This window comes from Lytechinus variegatus, chromosome 1 (genome assembly GCF_018143015.1).
Source record: "Lytechinus variegatus isolate NC3 chromosome 1, Lvar_3.0, whole genome shotgun sequence".
Taxonomy (NCBI): domain Eukaryota; kingdom Metazoa; phylum Echinodermata; class Echinoidea; order Temnopleuroida; family Toxopneustidae; genus Lytechinus; species Lytechinus variegatus.
The window spans coordinates 87,292,157-87,319,455 of NC_054740.1; the positions used below are offsets into that span (position 1 = coordinate 87,292,157).

Consider the following 27,299-nt stretch of genomic DNA (forward strand, 5'->3'; position numbering starts at 1 on the left):
TTACAATCGGAATACAATTGGGAAAAAAATATGACGTCACCCTTTAGCAGACTTGTCCCCCCTCCTGCCCCCGCCAACCTGTCAAATTCTAGCACCGAATATGTAAGGAGTAGAACACCATCTGAAATAATGATAAAATTTATAGATCAAGGTTAGTGAACTATTAATACGGTGCATGAATTGACCACGAAGCGAAGGAGTTGGTCAGCAATTGGCCCGATATTTGCATCATTGAGTCGACGGCAAAACTTCTTCATCCATGGACAAAATGACATGCATATCTTGTTGAAAAAGAAAATATAGAATCAAAAATAGAAAAAAAGGAAGTTGATATTTTCAATGGTACCTGAGTGACATCGCTTAGCAAACACTCAGACCAACTCCAAACTAACTTATTTTCGCATTCAAAGTTTCAGAGTGCATGGTCAAACTCAGTCTTGCCGGACTAATGCCGATCTTTCGCCAATAACCTGGTGCCGGTCTAATGCCTTAAGGTACATATGACATGAGTCAAGTTCAACAAAACAATAATTTGGGGCAGAATGGCTAATCGAGAAGACACCACATGAAGTTTGCTCGATCATAAAGTTTGGTTGCTATTTTCAACGTCCATTTATCTGCCAACACCATCACCACAATAGAGGGGAGAGGAAGGGGTGGGCAACCAGACGTTTGACTTATCAAGTCTACTGAATCATTGTATCATCATTGATCCATTTTCTCTACAAACATACCTTTTAAACGAGTACTCTTCTCGACTGACATCACTTTTATAGCGATGTAAAGATTATAGTTTCTATAATTTAATATGGATATATAAGGGTCGCAAAGGTGACGATGTGGCTCAATATGTGTCAGTGTATATTGTCAGAATAGTTCAACATAATAAAATGTGCAGTGAGATATCCATTGACAAACAAAAGTCTGACACGCATTTGACCTATCGCGTTAAGATACTTAATTATATATTTGTGTGAAAAGAAAAAGCGGAATAGAAAAAAATGTAGGTCACACTGTGACCTTTATATTTTTCGGCGTCCAATCTGATTGCAGCTTGTCTGAATAAAATTCTTGGATAGATTTCATTCAACTTCGTCATACAATTTTACATTGCATCCTATAGAACATGATTCGATTATACAGTCGAGGTACAACTCAAAATAAGGCAAAGCAAAAAGGAGAAACAACCTCAAAATTGATTCGCCAGTCTGCTAGACGATTTTGAGGTGAATTATGGTAACAAGCTTTATACCAGAGATTTCGGGAGTATGTGATAAAATTGGGGGTCAAATCAATTCGACGCAATTTTCGGATTTATAAAAAAATTGGTAAACGTATTGGCTGTATGTTATTGTGGTTTGAGAATGGCTAATATTCACGTTTATTCGATTGGTCGACAAAGAAATAAGGAGAATTATCATTCCTTTATGGAATCAGCCATACGCTTACAGCATGCATAGGATAAAGACGCTGTGATTTCAACGACTTGAAACAATAAAACTCTTTCGAAGTTGCGAAAATGATGGATGGAGAAAACATCCGAAGTGGACTTAATGTGTTTAAGACATGTAAGATGAAAACAATAAATTGGTTCTTTGTTTCTGAAGTTTGATGGTCTAGTTTGTCTGAATTTTAGGCCTACGGGCTGCTACACCGAAATGCCCCAAATAGGCCTATCTGTGTTGGGACAACATCCATTCTTCGTCAGCTCCACCCTGGCAAAAAAATCGAGAATATCGGCCTTCGTGGGCACACTACAACAATAATCCTCAACAAAGAAAGATGAACAGAAGACGAAATGCGGGCAGAGGAGGTCGAGCAACCGGTCGCCCGTCCCGGCAGCAGCCCGACACCTATCTCTTGAAAGGCCGTTGGCTGACAGCTGTCTTGGTCGTCCGTATTCAAACAACATAAACTCTTTTTGATTTTCTCCTCCAAATAGGTGCGTTGTACAAACAGATTTTCCGTTATTTTGGGCAGCTGCTTGGTAGTCTCATGTCACCCTTCACTTTACAGACCCGTCAAAACTCCATCAAAGACTCCGTACTGGAATGATCCCACTCAACGCTTCACAATGTTCATGCCTGTACTACTACTAAGTTGGCTCTCGAGAAACCAAATGCTGATAAAATGCCTTAAAAAGGTTGGTAACGCCCATCGTCAACAGGCAATGTTTTCTATCAGAATCCAACCAACCAACTTCACAAGAATTACGAACTTTCATTAAAAACTTAAACAAAGATTGAAAATAGAGAAGGTAAATATGGTAAAGCATGAACTTCCCATAAATAATAAACATCGTCACCAGAGCAGAGAATATTCACCATTTAGCTCTTCAAAAACGCTTTAGATTCTCAATCATAACGTTAATATCTTGACAAGGATTTTACCTGTAGATTTTCGTAATAAAGTAAAGACAGGTAAAGAAATGCGACGTTTGAGTGAGGCGAAACAAATGAATAGAAATAGCGGGAAAACTTCCAGGACATAAAATTATTAGGACGCGCGATACTAACACTCCGTGGGCAAATGCGATCATGTCAGAAATGAACAATGGTGGAGCGCGACGCCATGCCATCTGGAAAGCGTTTCATGAATACTTTATCATGTTCATAGTAATGGATTTCGCTGACAATTGTTAAAAGCGACTGTAATCATAGATTCTGATTGGCTGATAGGAAAATACGAACATTTGTAGAAAAAAACTCTTCATGAAAAGCTCCCTATAATTTCATGTCGATGCGAGTCATATCACATTACTAATGAGTGCAAGATGCAAAACGTATAGGTTGTCGTTTAAATGATTTCATTTCGCTCCATCTAGAATCGCGGTAACGTGTACCTAATGATTTTCAAGGGGTCAATTATCCCCATACTTATTTTTAAAAGGATAGTAAAAGAATGATTCGATGGAATTGCGAACCAAAAACAGATTAAATGCAATGACAAGAAAACCGACACTGATAACAGTTATGACATGATTCCTATATATCATCCCATTTAATTGGTTCGTCATAGTTATCTGACGCCACAGGTATTTCAGTGATGGTACTACCTCTTTCAAAAGTTCTGAGGGTCACATGACTCTGTCCCATTTGCATTTTTCGAGTCATCATATTATACATTAATGTTGACGAATATGATTGTGTTTGAAAAGAATACTGACAGATGACGTTCCAATAAATCCAATTCAATCACAAAATCATCCGATATCTAAAACAATGGGCCGTGATATTTTCTGAATTAAACACACACTTTATCATACATGCCATCTCATTCTTGGTCGGTGAAGGTGTGACGAGTATGACACCAATAGCGTGAGCGATCATGTCCAAAATAGTGTGACGTCATCTGTATTTGTCGTTTGTCCATGCGGGTGACCAAGGGCGCTCAAGGGCAAACCCGCGGTCATCGAGGTGTCCGTGCCATTGTGGACGAAGATACACTTCACTCGTCAAATCGACCTCCACCCATTGTAGTCAAACGATTATCAAGGGACTTCATTGAAAAGGTAAACAAACTCAAAGTCAAACAAGATGACAGCTGACGGGGTGCCTTCTTTTATTCCCAGTTTTGACGAAATCAATGATTTGGGGGTCATTAAGCCAATAATATATCGTCGACAGCCAGCTAATCTACATCTAGGCGATGTCATTTCGATGGGAGTCACGAATTCTCAGAACGAAGTTTGACAGCTATTCGCTGGCTTCCAGTAAAACAAATAACTTTGCTATAAGAAGTTCAGCTGATCTATGCTAGTAGTAATATCTTAAGTGCGATTGAATTGGCACGCTTGGACCAGGGAGTGCCAGATATCACAACATACTCTAATGTCATAATAAGTTATGTAGTTTATTCTTCGTCGGGGCCTTTTCATTGAAAATATCGGGTATTGGATCATTAACGAACTACAGCGATGTCGAAAGACGATATGAAAAACCAACAACCAAATCTGATACGATTTTAAAACAATATACATGCTCGTAGTTTTTTTTTTTTAGTAAACTTCTTCCTCAAAATCGTCGCACCGATTTTCAATTGTTTTTCATTAAAGTTAATAAAGTAACAAAGAAGTGACAAAGAATAAAAATAGAATCATACACAATGATGTGCCTTAATCGACTACGTTTTTAACGGTCATAACTAAACATATATCTGCGACTCTCGTCAACAGCACCCTTCGGAATGCAATTCTCAAATAAAATGCAATGTATCTTTGGAAGTAAGTGAGCTCATTAGAATAAAACTGGAAATTAGCATATCTTATGATGACATGTGACAAGCTCGCTAACGTCTGATTCGTCAGCCGATCGCCCAGCACCCGTTGGTGGATAAGGGTTGCCATTTGGGACGCGCCACTGCCTTTTTGTTCTCCAACCTCCCAAGAATAGACGAAATTTGGTTAAATAGTCTTTTACCTTGCACGGGGGCAGACAGCCAACTATTGAGGGAAGAGAGGGGAGACGGAGCGAGGGAGAGGGGATCATTTGCGATTTGCAAGAGGGGATGTCGGCTAGTGGGGGTATGGTAAACGGAATAGAGAAGTGCGGGGGGGTAGGATGGCAGATTTGGGAGTTGAAAATGAGGTATACACGGATGTTTATCAAGGGAAGAAATGCGACAAAGTGTTGGCTGCCAGTGGGGAAAAAAGAAGAGTGTAGAGATATCGAGCTGAGCGAGGAAGTTGGATGGGGATGGGGGTAGGATGCGACACAGGATGGGACAAATGGGAGAGCTCGAGAGTGGTAAAGAAGTCAGATAAACATAAGAAAATGAGTATACGAGGGGAAGGAAGGATGATTGGTATGATGAATTACATTGAAAGACGCGAAATAGTGAAATAGAAACAACTATAAAGACTGAAGAGATAAGAGAGAGAGAGAGAAGTGGAATCGTCGCAGTTGCAAATTGACGAAGTGCCTAGCATTTGCCTAGATGGGGCCTAGATGTACTGTGAGTGAATGTCGATATCATTTACAACCTAGGTGTTGACTCAAAGAAAACCAGACCCATCACAAATGGAAAATACTGACGGTTCACTTTGTTGTTTCGCTCCAAATCCAAGTGAAACATCACGAAACAGCGCTGCCGTAGACATATCAAGCCGCCTGGAAATCAGCATCAAGACAATGTGCGTAGACGCCACACGCTGCGCTGTCGGTAAGGCCGTGAATGTCGCCGTAGTACATCCATAGTGAAAGCCAAGGCGACGCACACGTGCATTTTAAAGGGTTTGGTCGGCATCGAGCTAAGAGCCTCTGATATCAAGGCACGTTAAAGTATATATTCACCACCTCTACAAGACAGTGTCCCTAAACAAAATAAAGAAAAGTCAATCACCGTCATTATATCGGCAACAAATGGCTACAAATTATCTCCCAACTATACTCTACAATCTCGAATAAGTTCTCTGTACCTATTTGAAATGAGTTTCAGTGAAACGGATCATGTCGATGTTATCATCTGAACTGACATTAATCGTAATACAATCTTCATTAATCCTAATCCACTCGTCATGAATATTTATCAAATCGTCATAAATCTTAATTCCAATCGTCATGAAATATAACAAGAACTCCATCTGTCTTTCTCATATCCATTCGTCTACTAAGCATGTACCTCCAAACGGTACGATCTGTTATGTTTTTTTTCTTAATTATAAATAAATTCTTTGAAAAGTTTTGGTGTTATGCCTGTTTCTTTAACAATCTTATTCCGATCATCATCATAAAAGTAAAAAGAAACCTTAAGGCATTTTCACGTCCACGTCGCTAATCATACCAATATCGGTGAGCTACATGCATTACATTTTAAGACCGATGGCATGCACATTAGTCTATAACGTGAAAAGTCAACATCTCTTGAGCGTTACATGAAAGGATTTTTTTCGTCTCTGTTATCCGACTGCTTCCACCAAGCAGTCAGAAACCTGTGCCTCTCAGCCAATCAAAACCAAGGAAAGATGTCAGATATGACTACTCATCAGACGACAAAATAATGTTGGCAAAGCGCTCCATTGAAAGTGAGATAACATTTTATAGTTTACTCCTTCTTAATTGAGCTCTTTCATGATAAACCTAGATTTCGCCAATATCGAGCTGATTCGGGGGGGGGGGGGGGAGGAGAGGATGTGATTAATGTATCTGTTATCCCTGCCCGTTTCTATTTTCCGATCCCAGATAGGTGTTTAATAAAGCTGTTTGTAAGTTAAGAGCGACTTTAAGAACGACTGGTGACCCTTTCTTATGCGCTAATTAATCCCCAATGAACATTTAATTGTGAATATCATATACCACAAAAAAGGATCACCAGTCGCTCTTAACTTACGAGCAGCTTTGTGAAATGGCCACCACCACGTCACTGTTTCTTACTTTCTACCTCCTTTCTAATTGGTGTATCATTCTGTCAAAATTCAACATCAAGCAGGGCTTCCTTATGAGTTCGCCATACTAGCGGGAGGGGGGGGGGAGGGGGAGTGTAGGGAATGTCAAATCGGATTGGGTGTTTATTCCAATCCATTTAGTTTTAGGTATACCTTACTTTTATTTAATGTTAGATAAAAGGATACTAAAGAAAAATTGAAGTTTTCTTTATTTTAATTTGGTTATATATTTGACAACTGACTTAAATGGTTGATTTTATTTTGGATCAAGTATTACTTTGTGAAGAAAATTATGGCTTATCTAATTCTAAGTGTTTCAAGACATCAGGGTTATCTTCATAGAAAAACTAACTAAAATGTAACTTTGATATCATGTTATGCTATCAGTTTAACATGGTTAAAATCACAATTAAGGTTTCCGGCAAGCTTGTACCGTAATATATTCATAAGATTTTTTTTTTCGAAATGGGTTTAAGAAAGCCACGATGGACACCATACGTTCTATTGAAGCACTGGACTGAAAATTATATTTTTGAAGAATAATGTATGCCCCATGAAATGATTTTTTTTATTATGCCAACAGAATTCAATAGAGTTTTTCTTCTTTCAAGAATTATGAGAAAGAAACGCGTAGTAAGCAATACCGTTTTGAAAAGAAAGAACTATTAAAAAAAACTTCCATCAAAGAAACTTTGCTGACTGTGCACATGGTTCTAGTTCAGGAAGTACCGATATAATGATATTGATTATTTTCCTTCACCATGCAAACTTGGAAGGAGTGGGACTGCTCCAGGAGTCGACCCAGTGCTTATTAATTTGGCACCGGATGTAAAATGTTATAGGCAATTGACGGCCGCCCGGAATTGAACCGTTTCTTGATAGAGGAACTACGGAAAGATCAAGCAAATTTCGACAGCGGAAGTGACGTGTATGAGGTAACGGCGCTGAATTCTAAGGAAATTAAAAGAGTTTTACAATAGGCCTAAGCAGTACCCAGTACTGGTTCAAGAAATACAATTTGGGTTTAATGTGTGGCAAATTGAGTTGACAATGTATTATGGGGCATGGAGACTTTTTTAAAAATTTAGGATGGAAATACAACCAAATGAAGTAGGATGAAACGTTCAATCTATCAAAGTATCAATCATTTAGGTGGAAAACTCCCGAAACAACTTTCCAAACAGTTGGGATAGGAGGCAACACTGGCCTCTTCATTTAAGAATAAGGAGTTTTGTTTACCAGGGATACTTCTATTAAAAAAAATGGGCATGAAAGATGATGACTGGATGGCTATCCGTCACAATAATAACTTTATATCTATTGGTGCTGTCGCAAGACTCGTAGCTTGTGCATCAGGTTTCTTGTATGATCTTTTGACTTCCTGGTCAAACAGAGAGCTTTCTTCGACGTTATTTATTTTTTACTTGGCGTGATTGAACGTGAATTAATAACGAAATTGAAACCCACCAGGCATAGAATTGCCAACAGTTGAAACAAAATAGCTCGATCTTATTCACAGTCCTCAGTTTTGGAGAAACATTATGTGACTAATAAAACATTTGTTAAAGTACATGAAACTAAAAGAATTTACATAATATAATGAAATCGACGATGGCACAACTTTGGAGGTCAACATCATCATTTTTTTGATAACCTAAAAATGATAGTTCTCGCTCCTTAGGGACCAAACATCACCAACGGTTAACATTTAAACATCATTGAAGTCATCATGCTTAAGGAGAATAATGGTGTTCAAAGGCAAATATTTATTCGTCATGGGTGTAGTTCATTTTTTTTTCTGTCTCTCGGTCAAACTTCGTCATCGTACGATAAGCCAACTTTGCGACGCCGGAGCTAATTCGGCACGGCGAACAGTGAGCGCTTTCGTCAACATTCTAAACAAATGCGTCCCAGACAGGACCATACTGTTTCATGAGTACCCCTTTCCTGAAAAAGGGGGAATAAAAAGCCGGGCTCGACCTCCGCTGGACTTAGAGTGAGAATTTTTGAAACTCGACAAGCCGCAGCGCTTTATCCACAATGGCCGAGCCAGTTGAGCGCCGAACTTATACTGGCGGAGTGCGTTGTGGCACGCGCTCACATCCCCGCACCTTGCTAACAAAGCCGTTCGTACAAACGGCAACTCCGTGTGTAGAAGATCAGAAAGAGGCCGAGCGCCATACTTTGCTTACTATCGTCAAACCGGCGTGTCTCGATACCAGATTTTCACTCTGTAAATCAGTTTATTGCCAAAATAACCCAGAAATTTTCGCATGAGAAGAAGCAGAATTTCCGATAGCCTGCATTGGAGGGATTCTTGTGTTTTGGAGGTGAGTTGAGATTTGATTTTTTAAACGTTTTTCTGTCGTGTTGTCGACTCGTTTCGAGGCGGCTGGCTGTAGACGCACTGCGTCATGGCACGTACAAATTTGTGTGTCGAATGTTGTCAAAACGATGGCCAACATGACAGATGTTGCAGCTAAATTTGCATACGAGCTCGACGATTGTTAATTCATCAACACCGTTATGATTTCTGAGGGATGTTAGTCTCGACTTTGGTCGGTCTTCTATTACCACTGGTGCTCGCCTCTAGTGATATTAAGCCATTTTTCTTTCGTCTACCGAGTGCTTCCGCCGACTTTTTCCACACGGGCAAACAATGCGTGCAGAATTAATGAGAGAGCATAGCGTCCATTTTGCGTGTGTGCCTCAAGTCATAAATCGGCTGTGTTGCATGGGCGTGTGTTACAAGCCATATCCAGACTCCTGTCTTATTCTGCAACCCTTTCTCATATTAATAAAGGATATGTGATGTCTGATATTTGTTTTCTTATTGTTTATAACATGCTTAGTAGTTGAACTTTAAAGGTTGATGTCTGGCAAACTTGGTTAGTTGGTAATTTTGTCCCCTAACCTTATTATTCAAGCGTTCAGTCTGTTGCAACCTTGGCCCTGCTTCTTGTTCTGAATGCTGTTCTAAACAGTTTGCTGCTTGTGTTGTCAGCTCATAATGACAGAGCAGCATTCTATTATTCCCTCTTTCAAAATAATAAACATTTTATTTTGTAGATTGAATTCTAATTTCTATTTTTTTAATAAAAAAAAAGGTGACTGTGAAATATTAAAATTAGTTTCTTTCTTAATCCTGAGTTGAGCTTGAAGAATATCATCCAGAACTTTACAACTTTAATTTTCAAAAGTATTACGTTCCTAATTTTCTGATCTATTATTAAACATTTCATTTTTTAAGTTTTATTTTAACTCATGCTTGTAAATCAGAAATTTTTTAGTTGAAAATGAAAAGAAATCAAGAAATAACGCCTAATATTGAGTTTTAATTCTGGGCTGGACCTGGAGGGGTCTTCCTCCTAATTAGACCCTACTTCAATTCATTTTGAAAGTATCATAATGTTAGCATATGACCATTGTAAATTTTCCACACTTATTTAATACGGTACTTTTTTCCCTTTGATATCTTATTTTCACAAATTTTCTTAATATATGGTGAGTTTAGGGGGAGGGGTCCTTGTGTGATGTAGTATTATATAACATGTGATGCATAGTTGAAGTTTCATTTTCTTAATGGTTAATGTTAAAAAGAAAAATGACAGTTCTGACCAGATGTAAGTGGTGTGAGCGATTATTCAAATACCCCCACCATCTCTGCTCATAGCATTACTTTACCACAAAGTTGTAGGGGGGGGGAGTCTAATTTTTTAAATGTCCAAAGTTAAGTTTACCCCATCAATACATGTAGAGGAAAGTTAAACTAGAATGAATTAATACTATCATAAAATTCATCAAAATCAAGATGTGATGTCATTTGTTATTTTACATCTGATTTTGATAGTAATTTTATCATTTTGTTGCTCAATATTGCTCTAAGATATTCAAAGAAATCAACTTCTTGTTTTGGGTTGATGTGGCATTCATAATGTGCCAATTCAAAGGTATGAAATGTAGACTAACTATTTTCAATTTTTCATAGAAAGTGGACACTTCTTGAGAAAAAAAATATAACACGAAACAACAAACTAGTGATAGGTTATGGTGAAACTATTGTTCTTTTTGGAAGCATTAGTTTTATGCAGACCTGCAATTTTTTTACTTAAGTACAATTTTGCAAAAAGCCTCTGTAATTTAATTAGTGGTCTTATCAAATTGTTTTGAATTTTCTGTAATTTTTTATCAACTTTAAGGAGTTTATATTTATAAATGGAATGAATTACAGAATCTGCATGAAACGAAGGTTGTGTTTAAGTTTTTTTCAAGAAAACTTGACCCATTTTCTGCATTTAATTTGGGATGGTTATCTGTCTTTGGGTGTACAAAAAAGACTACTTTCAATTCTTTCAATTATTTTGATTTATTAACAGTATGTTTAATTAATAGAATTTAAAATTCATTTGTTCTGACATGTCATCTTTCATAAGCTTTGGGGGAAATGCAGGAAGTGGTTTCATACTTCAAAAAAAAAAATGAATTGGTCAATGTGGCAGCCAAATGTGTACTTTTGTTGTCAGATTTGTTATAGTCTGAACTGGATATACATGTACATTGTACTTTTATGTCTGCATGATTTGAAGCCTCCAACCCACATAGATGACTGCCAGAGGCATAATTTTCAGGTTTTATCTGTCCATCCAGTTTTCATTCTCGCATAAAAAAGAATCATTCGGTGGACCAACGTCAATCTATGTTAAAATACCTTTTGATCATGTCAAATTTTGGATTTTTTATAAGGTCAATTAAGGCCACAGAGGTCATTATATACATTCAGATATCTTATTCCTGTGATAACAGGAGAACCTGATAAGGGATAAACTTCAAACTTGGTCTGTGTACATGCACATTAGAGAACCAATGGTCTGATTAGAAATTAGGGGTTGCAAGTCAAAGGTCATAGTGGTCATTACACCTGAAATATCTCTTTCTCAAGGAGACTATTAACTGTTGAAGGTTAAACTTCAAATTTTGGAATTTTGGCCTGATTGGATTTGGGGATTATGAGGTGGAAGGTCAAAGGTCACAGAGCTCATTATTAAATGTGAAATGTCCTGTTCTCATGATAAAGTAGGGCCTGAAGAATATCTTAAGAGATTGTCTTCAATCTAAAGAACTGTTTTGGGGTTCCACTACAGGTATGAATAATTCATAATTGAATGAACAATTCTATCCAAATTATCATTCCATATCTTTTGACACAAAACCATAAATCATGTAACTAGGGGGGGGGGGTATGTGCTCAGTGTGACACTTTTGAGGGGGGTAAAAAGTAGAAAGGAGGACAATAAAGAATAAAATATTTAGAGGATTTTGTTCCATCTTTTCCATGTATAGGTGAATGCATCAAAATAGTAGGTTCATAATTTTGTGCCCTGTAAAAGCTCTGAAAGTACTTTTTATAGGCAGGAATGTAGTTCAGAGTTTGCAGCATTTGCAAAGAAGTATAATCTCAGAGGGCAGCTATTTGAGGGAAGGAAGAAAATGCAAGAGAGTTAGGGAGAAAAAAAAGGAGAAAAGTCAGAATTGCTATAATACAAGATACCCCAAATGAAGCTTTTGAGGGATTGAAGTATCTCACTTTTTCTGGAGCTTGGTCGGATTTATCCCTCTCATAAATACTTTGCTTGTCAGGATCTGAAAAAGATTTACAACTTTTTAAAAAATGTTTGTTTGTACCATGAAATTAGACTTTCAGTAGTATTTTGTAAAGGAATTTGTTTATTTTATCTTTCGAACTTACATGTAGAAATTGGAAAACGGTTGATCATCTCTATCGTTCAATTTTAGAGTACATTCTCCCTTGCTAATTCGATAATCAGTGTAGTCCGAAACTTGGAATGGGGGGGGGGGCGTAACTTCAATGATTGCCATAGACATCATAATTCCTTGAAATGCCAATAGAAAAGCTAGTCATGCACCAATTATTATCTTTCTTAATGATATATTTCATTTTTTGTGTGTAAAATGCTAAAACAATTAAATGGTGACCTTATACATGTATGCAGTACACCCCTACCCGTTCATATTAAAGGAACAATAAAACAATGAATGACTTAGGGCAGAGTTTGCACTAATGTAAGAATTCATACCTCCAATCCTTTCACTGCAGGATGATTTGTCGTTTTTTCTTTTGATCAGTGAGGGCATCACATGAATCCTTAAAAGAATAAGACAGTTGGTTATATGAAACTTTTTTGACAGATATTACATTGATACAAATTTGCATGCTGTAACATCTGCTCATGTTCAATGAACTGACAAAGGGAGCACTATGAAAATGAAACTATGCATCAACTGAATTGTGACTGTGTACATTCAGATGTTCAGCGGATGTTTATCATGAATTGATTACAATGGATAATTACCAGCCCGCATTAATTTGTTATAATATATCTTCTCTTATCAATGCTAGAATTGTATTTTCTCGGAAATGCCCCTTTCATATTAGAATTCAGTAGGGGTGTAAGTCTGGGTTTAATCCTCGTCCATCGCATTGTATTCTAGCCTAGCAATGGAGTTTGTAAACTCTTGTTGGGATGCTTCACATGGAGTGGAGAAAGTACATTGTGTGCGGTGAGCAAAATCTGATATCGTAGATACAGATCACTTAGAGGCTGTTCTCACTACGTTCCTTAAACTAGTTTACTGGAAACTAGTTTAGTGTAGTGAGAACGGTCAAAGCGGTCTTGGAAGTGATCTTCCAAACCAGTTTGGAAAACCACCTCGCGATGTAGTTTTCAAGATCGCTTTGTCTTGTTAAACTGGTTTTAGCGTAAGTGAGGACACAACCGTTCTTCGGGAAGCGATCTTCGCACATTTTGAGCGCGCTACTCCACACGACAGGTGTAGAATGCCTATGCTGCGGTTTCGAATTTCACGCGAAACGTGTCACCCCACTGAGAGCGTTTCCATAGCAACAAGAGCGCTTTATGTGAAGTAATTTTGAAAACCACTTTCGTGTTATCAAGTGGGAACACTAGCAAAGCGATCTTCCAAACTGGTTTCCTGAATCGGTTTCCAGTAAACTAGTTTTAGAAAGCGTAATGAGAACAGCCTCTTAGATACATCATTCTATTGTATTAAGAACTATATTTATGTAAAAGTGGAATATTGTTATCTATTACTGTCATTATCATTAATGCTCAATTACACCTAAGGCATTTTCTCCTTGTCCTGTTTGATGCTTGGACAGCTTAGTCAAGATAAAATTAAAAAGTCCAGACCAGAACTCACATGTAGCTATTCAGTCCTTAAAGCAATTGCTAGTTCCTTTAGTTTCTGTCAAAGGCCTACCTACTTATATGTGTACATCCTTATCCTTTTTAAGCAATGAATGTTTTATTCAAACTTTGAAAGTGAACGCAGACTTTTACGTTGTTGTAGAGTGGTCTACATTTGTTTATGTAATGTGACTCTTGCAGCAACCATGGTATTACTTGGATGGGATTCCTGTTTGTATCCAATTTTCACTTGCTGATGAGTTCAGGAGTGGAAATACCTGCCAAGGTTGAGTGGAGGTATCATGCATAATTTTGCTTTGGAATTCAATATGCCAAGCTGCTCATCCACCACAGAAAATTTGGAGGCACAAGTTTTTCCTGAGTACATACGGATTTCCCCTTTTCGTCTCGGCTGCATAGCAGAGTGAGGCTATTTATATCCCTTTCATAAACCCAATTATGCGGCTAATAGCAGCATAATTTGGTCGTAAAATAAGAGGAGGACCAGAGTTATCCGCATTATTTTGATGCTGCTATTATCCGCATAATAGCAGCATCGGGACAAGATTTTGAGTTTATGAACGCATTTCCAAATAATGCGGATAATTGCCATGGTGCGGTCACAAGGTCACCCTTTTCCAACACAACCGCATCGGAGGGGGCGTGTCCAGTTGTCATGACGATTATCCGCCTTTTTCAGGACGGGCGCTCGTAAAAATAATGCGGCTTATTTTCAGAGTTTATGAACGCAATTTTTATTGAATTATCCGCATTACTCTTAGGCGGCTAATTGGAGGATAGGTTTATGAAAAGGGTATAAGGCGCTGCTTTTCTGACGGCGATGGTGGCGTCAAAATCAAATCCTAACAGAAGGTTACATTTTTTAAATGACAGCATAACTTAAAAAAAGTGGACCTAGTTCATGAAACCTGGACATAAGGTTAATCAAGTATTACTGAACATTTTGCCTGAGTTTCAGGTCACATGACCAAGGTCAAAGGTCACTTATGGTCAATGAACTTAGACCATGTTAGGGGAATCAACATCAAAATCTTAACCTAAGGTTAATTTTTTTGATTTCGTCATACTCATAACTTTGAAAGTTATGGACCTAGTTCATGAAACTTGGCCAAGATGTTCTTGATAGTCTCACAGAATGTCAATTCAAGAATTACCTCCATGGTTCATTAGTTTTCAATCATTTTGTTGTTGCAATTTTATGCCTCATATTAGAATTTTATGTTTTATGTTTAAAATGGTTAATGTAAAGATGTATTAAAGACAACATTCTGTATTTATCATTTTCCAAAAATATTTCTTACTGTTTGAATTCATTTTTGTCCCACCTGCATAGCAGATTGAGACTATAGGCGCCGCTTTTCTGATGGTGTTGGCAGCGTCAACATCAAATCTTAACCAGAGGTTAAGTCTTTGAAATGACAGCATAACTTAAAGTGAGAATGAAACCTTTAGAACAAGATAGCTTGTGTGAAAGCAGAAAAATCAAAGAAATAGATCAACGAAAGTTTGAGAAAAATCGGACAAATAATGAGAAGGTTATGAGCATTTGAATATTGCAATCAAGAATGCTATGGAGATCCTCACATTGGCAATGCGGCAAAGATGTGTGATGTCACTGATGAACAACTCTCCCCATTACACTAGTATATATTTCACTTAAATTGCCTCTTTTATCAGTAGATAATGTATTCTTTCTATAGGAGGGCATGTAATACAGATTTTTAAAGAATACATCACGGATAAAAGTTTGTATCACCATAAGAAAAAGCAAAAAGAGACATTTTGGGGGTATTTTATAGTCCATCATAGAGAAAGTTGTTCACATGTGACATCACACATCCTTGTCGCATTGCCAATTAGAGGATCTCCATAGCATTAGTGATTGCAATATTCAAATGCTCATAACTTTCTCATTGTTTGTCCAATTTTTCTCAAACTTTCTTTATTGTTATTCGTTGATTTTTCTGTTTCAACACAAGCCTACTCATTCCAAAGGTTTCATTCCCCTTTAAAGTATATGGATCTAGTTCATGAAACATTATTTAGATTAATCATGTATTACTGAAATCCTGCGTGAGTTTCAGTTCACATGACCAAGGTCACAGAGTAATCAAGTATCACTGAACATCCTGTGCGAGTTCCAGGTCACATGACCAAGGTCAAAGGTCAGTGACCATGTAGGGGGTATTTGTTGAATTACCATCATAACTTTGAAAGTTTATTGGTCTAGTTCATAAAACTTGGACATAAGAGTAATCAAGTATCACTGAATGTCCTGTGCAGGTTTCAGGTCACTTGACCAAGATTAAAGGTCATTTAAGGTCAATGAACCTTGGCCATGTGGGGGCATTGTTTTGAATAACCATCATAACTCTGAAATTGTATGGATCTAGTTCATAAAACAGGGAAATATGAGTAATCATGTATCACTAAATATCTCATGCAAGTTTCAGGTCACATGACTAAGTCAAAGGTCATTTAAGGTCAATGAACTTTGGCCATATATGAGTTAATTATTAAATTGCTGTCTTAACTTTCAAAGTTTATAGATATTTTTTATGCAATGTAGACATAGAGGTAATCAAGTATCACTGACAAGTCTAAGGTCACATGATCAAGGTCAAATATCATTTACGGTCAATGAATGTAGTATTGTATCATTATAATTTTTGTGAATGATTATTTTATAGTAGTTTTCAGAGTCAGCATTGCTGCCATATTGAATCTCATAATGCAGGCAAGACTGCCAAAGGTGCTCCAGTTGTTCAACATTTCTACCTCTCTTAGTATTCATGTACCTTTGTCCGCAGCTTTGAAACATTTGATGAAAATTTAGACATGATTTCAAATGAAGTGCCAAATTATATATACTCAACGAAAATTATGCAGATTTCAAAATTTTGATTTATGTTTTGGGATTTGTGGACTCAATGTTATTTTGTCTGCATAGAGCTAGTAGATGTGAGATACAGGCACTTCATTTCTGAATGCGATGGCATAAAAAAGTTGTGACTTTTATAATGTACAGTCTGAGGTTCTACATGTATTTGATGAAACTTGGACACTGTCTGAGGTTGAGGTCACTGATTATTAGACATGTATGTCAGGTCATAAATCAAGGTCAAAGGCCGTTTGATGCCAGTGAAGCTTTACCTTGTCATGGAATTATTAAAAAAAGCTTAAAACATAAGACATAAAAAAAGCAAAAAAGAAAATTTTGAAATTCTAGACCCTATTCCATGAAACCTTAATGATTATTATAAAGTAACATTAGTTATGTGAATGGCCATTTGTGCTGTATTTAAGTAAAATTTTCAAATGACATTTTTAGAACTCCCTTGCTCAACTTTTAGAATCATTATTTGAAATAGCTTGTATATCTGAAGACCATGCACTCATTTATTTATTTTTTTCTTCTGCAGGATGGCTACCAAAATGGCAGAGCCACCACGATCCAAAGGAAATGGCCTGGACAGTAGCCAGCTTCTTCCTCCAATGCATACTTCCAGGAGGGGCCTTCAACAAGTCCTGGACCTCTTCCGTAATGCCACACCCAATCTCAAAGAGCTCTTACTTCAGGAGGCAGATATCATCTATGAGTGCAGGGTGTGCAAAGGCCTTTTCCGTGGTCTTGTCAACTTTATCGAGCATAAGAGATCCTACTGCAAGCTTCTCTCTGGAATAGACCAGCACTGTGCTACAAAGACCTTGGGTCTGAATATGAGGGACCTCTTTCCCAATGAAGATGCTGCTGCTCCTCAGGTTGAACCCCAACCACCGACTTGCTCACCTGTAAATGAGAGAGGAGTGGCCAAGAGGAACGTGGTGGCACCAATTATAAATGATCAGTCTTCTGAGGTAGGCAACACCAATGCTTACTTGGTACTTCGACCTATACCAAATACAACTGAAGCCATTGAACAGCAGGTGGTAAGGTCTGATCACATTATCCACCATGATGAACTGGACAAAATGAGTGTATTTGCCCCAAAGCCGGAGGGAGGGGACACATCAAAGATAGTTGGTGAGATAGCCATTCGTCAGGCAACAAAGAATGCCAAAACAACCATTGAGAAACGAGAAACTCTCCATAGCATTGTGAAGGGTTTCCGCGGCAAAAATTCTGCAAGGAGAGAATTGTTTGAAGGAGTGGAGAGTTCTCAAGAGGCACAGGCTCATGTTGAGAAGGTGATTGATGAAGGAAGGAAGAGTGGAGCTCCAAAGAAAGTTATTTCCCTGCCTGTCAAGCAGAGCAACCCTCTGCAAGAGCCAAAAGAAAAGAATCTGCCAGGTACTGTAGCTTGCCAACCAACTGAGTGTACAATTTGTAAGAAGAAGTGCAAGAACTGGACAGCATTGGCTTGGCATATGAGGATCCATAAAAGACCAATATTCAAGTGTTCTCTTTGTCGTTACAGTTCTGTGTCAGTCTACAACTTACGCAGGCATATGCAAACAATGCATCATCTGCCTACAGCTAGGGTTGATGAACTCCTCAGTTTGAATGTGGGACAGCAGAAAATTGCACATGAGGGCCGTGAGAAGGAGGCAATGAAGCCAGGCGAGGGTAGCTCTTTGCCAACTTGCGATATTTGCTTCAAGACCTTTGCCAATCGACGGAATGTGCTACGACACAAGGAGATCCACCGTCGTGAGCAGCTCAGCTCTGATCTGAATCGTGGAAGTGTTCCACAGACACACTCAAGAGAAGAGATTGCTCGTAATAAGGTGTTGCAGATTATGGATGAAAAGAAACTGAAGTGCAGACGGTGCCACAAGCAGCTATCAACCATGAGGAGGCTGCAACAGCATTGCTGCAATCACTTTGGATTCAATCGCTATAGATGTATGCTCTGTCCATATGAAAATAATGACTATACACAGATGAGGAGGCACATGATGGGAAAACACGGAAGGCAATTCCGTACTATCCATCAGATCTCTGAAGCAATTCGGAATATGAAGGTTGGAATTTGGGTAAACCTTGTTCAGAATGGAAATGGCTCCAGTAATGATGAAGTCGTAAGCCCCAATCCCAGGAAATCTAAAGACTTGATTGACTCTAAAATGACTGCTGTAAAACTAAAAGGCAAATGTGCTAATGTTATCACACCAAAGAAATTGGAGATAGACGACACATCAGATCTCAACGGAAATGATGTGGAAATGGAAGATAATACTTTGGAAATAAAAGGCCAACAGGAACCTGGAGCTGATAAAGATGATGAAGAAAATGAGGAAGATGAAGCAGATGAAGATGAGGAGGAAGATGATGAAGAAGAGGATGAGGATGAAGACGAGGAAGAAGAAGAAGTGGAGGAGGATGAGGAGGAGGAGGAAGAGGAGAAGGAGGTTGATACTGAGAAAAGAAAGGCAGCAAGTAATAAAGAGTCAGCTAAAAATGAAGGACGATCTGGAAAATCTCAGTCAAACAAAGAGAACAAAGTTGTTCCCAAAACACCTTCAAAGCAGTCTGCAGTTAACAGTACCACTGCCAAGGATATCCTGTGGACTCCTCCAAGTAGCAATGGAGCCAGAAAAAGTCCTGAACCTACTCCAAGTAGAGATATGCCTATCAGACAAGCAAGGTTGAACCACCAAAGTGTGTCTCCCCGCAATCAAGCAGAGAAGACCCAAGGAGAGAAGCCGATTGCTGAAAAGACCCAGCAGGTCAAACGGGACTTGACCAAAACATCCGGGGAAAAGACAAAAGGAAGCAAAAGCGAGATGGATGAGGAGGATAAGAACGCTCTGGAGCTATTGATGGACAAGCGGTTAGTGCGATGCCTCAATTGCAACAAGCGTTATCAGTACCTCAGCTCATTGCAGAGACATGTCCGCATTCATCTCCTTCGCAACGAGACAGGCATACCACAGTCTACTGCAACAAAGAACCCTGCAGACACCTCCAAGAAACACAATGCCATCGAGTCACTCATCAACACCAATCTCTTGAAGTGCTTGAAGTGTCGTAAGCGCTTTGAAAGCATGAGTTCCTTGAAGCGCCATGTTGCAAGGCACTTGGGCTACAGTAGCTTCAAGTGCAAATTCTGTGGATATCTGTCACGTAACTACACCTGGTTCAAGCAGCATCTTAAAATGAAGCATGCTGATCGAATCACTGATATGACTCAGATGGGTAGTCTCATAGGTAGTATGAAGACCAAAAAATGAATGTAATGAATCTGGGCTTTTCTATAAGGAACCTATAACTTTTCAACTACAGTTGGGCTTAGTGGCTTATAAAAATTCAGATTATCAAGGGTCATGTAGTTCCCATAATGACAAAGTTAGCTTAATAGTATTGTACAACGCCTACTTAGCTTGTTGTACGCGATCAAATGGGAGGCTGAATGTCACACATTCGAACCATTACACACAAGAAGTACCATCCAAAATGTACCATTGCATGGCTTTAGGAGGTGACGTCACAATGCAATTTCATTGAATAAAGTGCGCGCACATTCCGCTGTCTAAATGCGCAATGCTGTCCAAGATCATGTGCGCTTGTGGGCCCGGCTTGTGGGATTTTGCTTTTTGCTTTCAATATTTTTACTTCCTTTTCATAGATTACTGGAGGGGAAAACTCTTGTTTTTTTCATATTTTCGCTAGATTCCGAGGCGTACAACACAAATAGCGAATATTTTTATTCATGCAATGGTGCGAGATTTCTCATTCGGTGAAAGAAAGAAACGCTCCATTCAATTCGGCTAACACCTCGTTAAATAGAGCATCTTTTTTTCACCTCATGCGAAATCTCGCACCATCGCACTCATGCATATTCACTATTTGTATAATGGCTAACATGGACATTCATGATAGCTGGTATGATTGGGATATCATTTTGTTGTGAGGGACATAAGAGTAGTATCAGAGTATGTGTCCATGAAAGGATGGATTTTTGTTTTGATATCCAAAGAACAAGATCAGTGATAGGCTCAAGTTTCATATTATTGGAACCGATATATTGTGGTGTGTTTTTTTTAACATATTGGTTCTGTGTAGTGCTCTACCAAACCTATAAAAGCTTTAATTTCATGAAATGATTTACATTTCCTATCAAAGTAATTAGCCAAAAGAATTATGGAAATGATTTTCTGATGAAGTACAGAAGTTGTTACCCAATGCAATATACGAAGCTGCTGAGCTAACGTATGACCTATCACTATCCTGTTCAAAACTTGATAGCTCATGACAGAAATTTATGTACCTTTATTAAATATGCTTATGTGTGTTGTGATTTTCGTCTGAATTCTAAACAAGTATGAACCAGTTCAGATAAATGTGATGCAGCATAATCGTGAAATCTTCACAAAGAAAAATATTTACAAGTTGAACGATGTCCGTTGTCACATCCCAAAACTTTATATATTTTTTGTGACAAATGAAGAATGAAACTCCATAAAGATAACAGTTACAGCTGAAGGGACGACAGCCATATGTTTTGCTGTGTATCTGTAGTTTTGTCTTGGTTCATCTTGTTTTATTGTTTGGGAGGCACTGCACAAATAAACACTTGCCTGTACATATATATCTGATGCATACAAATCTTTCTAATAGCTAGTTATAACAAATTGGCATTGACCTTGTCACTTGTAGGTAATTTGAACTGTTTATGAGAAGTCACTTGACAACAGCATGGAGGAGGAGGATTTTTATCAAATATATGATAAAAACTTCTTGTTTTTGAAATACATACATTTCAAGATGATATAAGTATAACTCTACGAAAGAACAAGATTATAATTGCTTTGATACTACATGTACATGTTTGCCCTTAAACACAAGATATTAGATCATGTTTAATCTTATAGGCCATATTTTGTACATAATTTTGCAATTTTCTGCCTCTTAATATATGTTGTTCTTGCCAAGAATAGATATAACCCATTTAAAATCGCATGGCGGTCATTAAGACTCAGTTCACCTCTGTAGTCAGTATACGCCACAGACAAACCTTGTTGTCTTCCTTTCAAAAGGTTGTGTGTTATTGAGCGTGTTGATTCTATGCGAATGCACCAACACATATTGCAATATTTTGAGGTCAATGCTGCAGGTCTGCCAACTGATCCTATTTTCCACATTTCTTTAATGTGTTTTTCATTAAAAATACCCTTTTCTCTGCTTTTCCTTTTTTGTCTCGCCCACCAGAGGTGAAGGCGAGACTTACGTGTAGGGATCCAAATGTTGTCCGTCGTCCGTCTGTCAGTCGTCCGTCCGTCACAAACCTGTAATGACATATAACTCCACAACCGTAAGTCGCTTTTCAACCAAACTTTGATGGTAGATGGACTTGGGGGACCTGCATGTTATGCTGCAGTATGAGGTCACATGGTAAGGTTAAAGGTCATTTTCAGGTCAACGTTAAAGTTTACATGCAAGACTGTCTTTTGACACCTAACTCCACAACCGTAAGTCGCTTTTCAAGCAAACTTGGATGGTAGATGGCTTGGGGGACCTGCATGTTATGCTGCAGTCTGAGGTCATATGGTAAGGTCAAAGGTCATTTTCAGATCAATGTTAAAGTTTACATGCAAGACTCTCTTATGACACCTAACTCCGCAACCGTAAGTCGCTTTTCAACCAAACTTGGATGGTAGATGGACTTGGGGGACCTGCATGTTATGCTGGAGTTGGAGGTCATATGGTAAGGTCAAAGGTCATTTTGAGGTCAACGTTAAAGTTTACATGCAAGACTCTCTTATGACACCTAACTCCGCAAGTGTAAGTCACTTTTCAACCAAACTTGGATGTTAGATAGACTTGGGGGACGTGCATGTTATGCTGCAGTCAGAGGTCACATGGTAAAGTCAAAGGTCATTTCAGGTCAATATTAAAGTTTACATGCAAGACTCTCTTATGACACCCAACTCCGCAACCGTAAGTCACTTTTCAACCAAACTTGGATGGTAGATGGACTTGGGGGACCTGCATGTTATGCTGCAGTTGGAGGTCACATGGTTAGGTCAAAGGTAATTTTGAGGTCAACGTTAAAGTTTACGTGCAAGGCTCTTATGACAAGTGTTATTCCATCCCAGTCATTTTACAATGAAGTTTCGATATAATTCTCTTGCGTGCCCTCGCAAATCACGATTTCTGGTTATTTTCATAAGTGGGCGAGACACAAAATTGCTTTTGCCTTGTTCTTCATCCTTCAAAATAAAGCAATTCGCTCTATGAGGTTGGCACCCCTGATATTGGTTATGTTTTGACCTCATTAGTTATAAAAGAGGGTAAAACCCTGATACAAAGTTATATTTTTTATACACATTTTTTTTATATGTCTTGCATCATTCGCTCATCATGATTCATGACATTCTACATATGTTTCTGTTTTGCATACAGAATATTAGTTGTTTGCTTATAAAAAGGCCATTCTGGGTAATAGCACCTAGAGATGTTTCTTTTTTTATTTCAGTAATGGCCCTCAGTTTGAATATATTACGTTATTACATGTAGCTGTATATTATAACTTTAGCATGATACAGTAACACACAGCACAATGCAGCACTTTGCAGCAAAATATTTGTTTGCAACAAGGCTTAAATATACAAAATTTGAATGTAATTGTATGAATATTACATTTTGACAAATCTATACTTTCCAGTTTGAACATGTGAACCTTGGCTTAAAACCTGGTACTTAAAAAGAGGCTGGAAGTTAAAGGGACAAATGGAAACATCAACTCTAGTCCAGACAGGTCTGATAGAAAAATGCACAAGATAATCCTACAGACAGAAGATATAATAAACTGATATACTGGCAGATCAGGGGGGGGGGGGGCAAAGCTGGCCTGTGCCCCCTTTGAAAGGCACAATTAAAAAATGCTGTTAAATCTGAAGTGTGCCCCCCTTTCGAAAGTGAAGCCTGTTTTTTGCTTGTTAAATGTTTTCTTGGATGAAATGTACTTAAATGATTTTTTTATGGGAAAATGTGCCCCCCCCCCCTTTAGAAAATCAGTGTAGTATATTTTGGGGACTGCTAGACTCCGTTGGCTTTTCATAATTCATACTAATCAGATATAAAGTAGGTAGGAAATCACGTGACTTGAATACAAAAAAAACTTTGTCTGAAAGGAAAAAATCTCATATGGTGGTTTCTGTGCATGGCATCAAACCGTTTGTGACTACATGTATATGGTAGAATGTCTCAATATATATTTTTCAGCATGTACATATACAAACTGAACTGTGGAGAAGCAAAGCTCAAAAGATATTGAAATCATGCATGTATTATGTTGGATTATATGATTAAATACAGCACATGTGTTTTTGTATATGTTGTATATTTTTCCTTACATATTAAAGTGCAATCTGTTTTTTTTTTTACACTTTCCTTTACAGTGTGAAAATATGATTATCAAAGTATACTTGTTTGTACATGTTCATTATTGTGATGATTATGCTACTTGTTAGGTAAAGAAAAGTTTGAAATAGGACATCACTAGGTTTATTTTTGACAACTCTGATCACTTACGTAGGTTAAGTTTAATGCAGCTTGTTAAATATTGCAATGTATCTGAATCACATTATAATTCTGTAATCATGATATCTGGAAGCTTTTTGTTCATATTGTTGGAAAGTAGTATTTACAATATATTGGAGTTGTATTTGAGAGCACTGGATGGTATAACTAAAGATGTTGTAAGATACATGAAGGACTTGTGACCTTGGTCCCATTTTATACAGACTTGTTATAAAACACCAATTGCACAATTTCTATAACAAGTTCACTATCAGCCATTCATATTGAATGGTTTCAGTAGCTTGATTGTATTAAAGTTTTCTGAAGTAAGCCTCTGTTCATGGATGCTGAATCAGATTCACAATCATTTTGACTCCCGACAAGTAGTCAGAACTGACACCTTTCCTTGATTCAGATTGGCTGAGAAGACTGTTACTATGGCAACTGTCGGATGTAAACGGATAAAACAGGGGAGCATTTTGAGAAAGGACTTGTCAGATGTTTTATCCGTAGTGATGGTGGTTCATAGCCAATCAAAATCAAGGAAAGTTGTCAGTTCTGACAACTTGTCGAGCAAAAATGTTGATGAAAAGCTCCCAACTTGTTGGGCGAAAAATGTGGAGCGTTTCATCACCATTTTTGCCCAACAAGTTGTCAGATCTGACATCTTTCCTTGATTTTGATTGGCTATAGAGGCACAAAAAAAAAAAACTTCCGACAAGTCCTTTCATGAACCACTCCCTTATCTGTGGAGATTGCTAACAAATATCTGAATGAACATTGATGATTTGTCAACTTTTGATAAAGATTTTAGGAAAAAAAAGGAAACACCAACCAGGCTGGCTCTTTTTTGCCATTTGTTGCCAGATGCTTTTATTCAGTAGATTAGAAAAATGTTAGTTTATGGCAAATTTCAAAAGTGTTGGGGAAATGGCAAACTGTACAGAAAATCAAATGTGTTGACAAGTTTCAAGATCATTTTTCTCAAAGCAGTCATACTAGTAGTATGATGTACATAAGACAATGGACTACTAGTATCTTGATTTTGTTGCTTTTCCCTTTTCAATCTAAATCTGCATATCATGTACAAAACTACTGGTAGGATTGATCTCAAGAACATATTGATAAACCGTCTGTTTTGTTTGATAACTTTTTGTAGTTGAGAGAAGAGATAATTGTTTAACTGAAAATATCATTGATCAATATGAATGGATGTTGATGAATAAAAATTCAGTTACTGAGGTATTTACTTGTGTGCGGAAGATGTTAGTTCTCTTCACATGGCGAACCAAAATTTGAAGTCATAGCAAACCCTCAATGGGCTATCATTATGTTTAATGAAATTTTAAAGTAAAAATGCTTTATTCACATAATCTGTTGGCGTTAGAGTTGAAATTGTGTTGAATTAATGCACACAAGTGTGATTGCTTGTTGTTTGGTTCGTGTTTTAAAATCATTCAATTTTAGTTCTAATGACAACCATAAGACTAGGTTTGTCAAAAAGTGGTTTTAATTTTTCAGACTACAGGGCTGAATTGGACTGCATATAGCAAGTTTGGAATTGTGTTAGTCTTCTCTAAAGGCCCACTTGTTTATTAAAGCTCAGCAATTCTTGTATAGTGTTCAGGCATTGCCAGACAAATAGTCTTTACTTATGCTACAAAATGTGCATTACCCGCTTCGGTCCTCAACATTGTCATTAGTTGCGAGGTGTATTTGCTTTATTACTCAAGAAAATTATATGTATGACAAGTTCAGTTGTACTTAATTGATTAGAATGAATTTTAAAGTATTCAGAAATCAAAATTTGTATAACCAAGAGATCTATTGTAAATTCATCCATCAATTAATATACAGTCATTAAATGTTATTATGCCCTTCGGCATATATCTAGGTGCACACATACATTTGATAAACAGGAATTGTGAATGTGAAGACATTCTAATGAAGTTGAATTCTGCTCTTTTTTTCATTTTACAAGAAATTTAAGCAATTGGAATATTGGATACATGTTATTCTTCAGAGAGAATTTTTTTTATATGAATTGGAAGGCCAACTAATGTAAAAGATGTAGAAAGTGATATTCTTTTCTGAAACTTGTTACTTGATTGAAAATTTATACAAAGTCATATGATTATACAATGTTGGTTACCAAGTTTAGGTACTGGCCTGTTCATTGATTTTTCTTTTCATATCAGGAAAATTAGTTGAATTATTGCGAGTGCAAATTCAGAGCAAACTAAGTCAATATAATGAATATTTTTGAAAAACAATTTTAAAGAGTATTGCCATACTTATTTAAATAAGTTCTTTCTGAGTCCTTTGAAACCAAAGTTTATGGGAAGGGGGTGTTGTATTGGTTGCAATGCCAGAGAACTGCATGTAAAAATACTGAATTAGTATAGGAATAGAATGTAATTACAGATGCTCCAAATTCATATGACAAGTCCACATACATGTACAAGGAGCTAGAAACATAGGCTCAATTTACAGATCACATTCCTCAATATCAGACCCCTTCCCTATTCTCAAACATGCTCATTGAAATGTGGATATGAGTTACACAAGGCAAAATATGTAATGTGTTGTTGTGCAATGAGGCTCTGAAATTAAGATTGCAAGTTTGTGCAGAAAGAACAGTTTATTCATATTTATTTTGAGCTGGAATGTAGGACTTCACTTGTGTAATAGCTCCCAGAATGTTGCATTAACGTTTTGATTTCATCCCATTTATCCAGATTCATTCTTATTCCATTTGGTTTATTGATACATGATGCATCATGTTTTATATAGAGACAAAAATATAATGTTCATAGTCGAGTCCTCACAGTATTAATGTTATGCATGTTATTTGGAAAGTTTAAAAAGTTTGGAAGTTATTCCTGGATGTTTGATTTTCATTGATATTATATGTTGAGCAGAGTGTACCACATTCAAATGTTTCAGCTGAGTGTATGACATTAAAATATTTCACTAAATAATTAACATTATCTGACTTTTTTGTTTCCAAAAAAAGTGTTTTTAATTCTAGTTTTAGATTATTTTTTTAGCTGTATTCAATTCAATTCAACTTTATGCAATTCCAATATTAAAAACATTTAACAACACATAATAAAAAATGCAATTTAAGATAAGATATAAAGTAATTCAATGGTATGTACATGCATATTGAATAGAAAAAAAGTATTGAAATTTAGGTATAGCT

General features: G+C 37.4%; 1 protein-coding gene across 2 annotated transcripts; it reads left to right on the plus strand.

The window, feature by feature from the left end:
• The first annotated feature begins 8,288 nt into the window (after positions 1-8,288).
• On the plus strand, positions 8,289-19,982 carry LOC121426671 (zinc finger protein 800-like). Of its 2 annotated transcripts, none has more exons than XM_041623045.1 (2): positions 8,289-8,712; positions 17,052-19,982. In XM_041623045.1, the coding sequence occupies exon 2, from the start codon at positions 17,053-17,055 to the stop codon at positions 19,801-19,803; it is 2,751 nt and encodes a 916-aa protein (XP_041478979.1). In that variant the 5' UTR covers positions 8,289-8,712; position 17,052; the 3' UTR covers positions 19,804-19,982. The 2 variants fall into 2 exon arrangements, with proteins under 2 accessions (XP_041478979.1, XP_041478986.1); XM_041623052.1 differs by lacking the exon at positions 8,289-8,712 and adding an exon at positions 8,762-9,270.
• Positions 19,983-27,299: the final 7,317 nt, after the last annotated feature.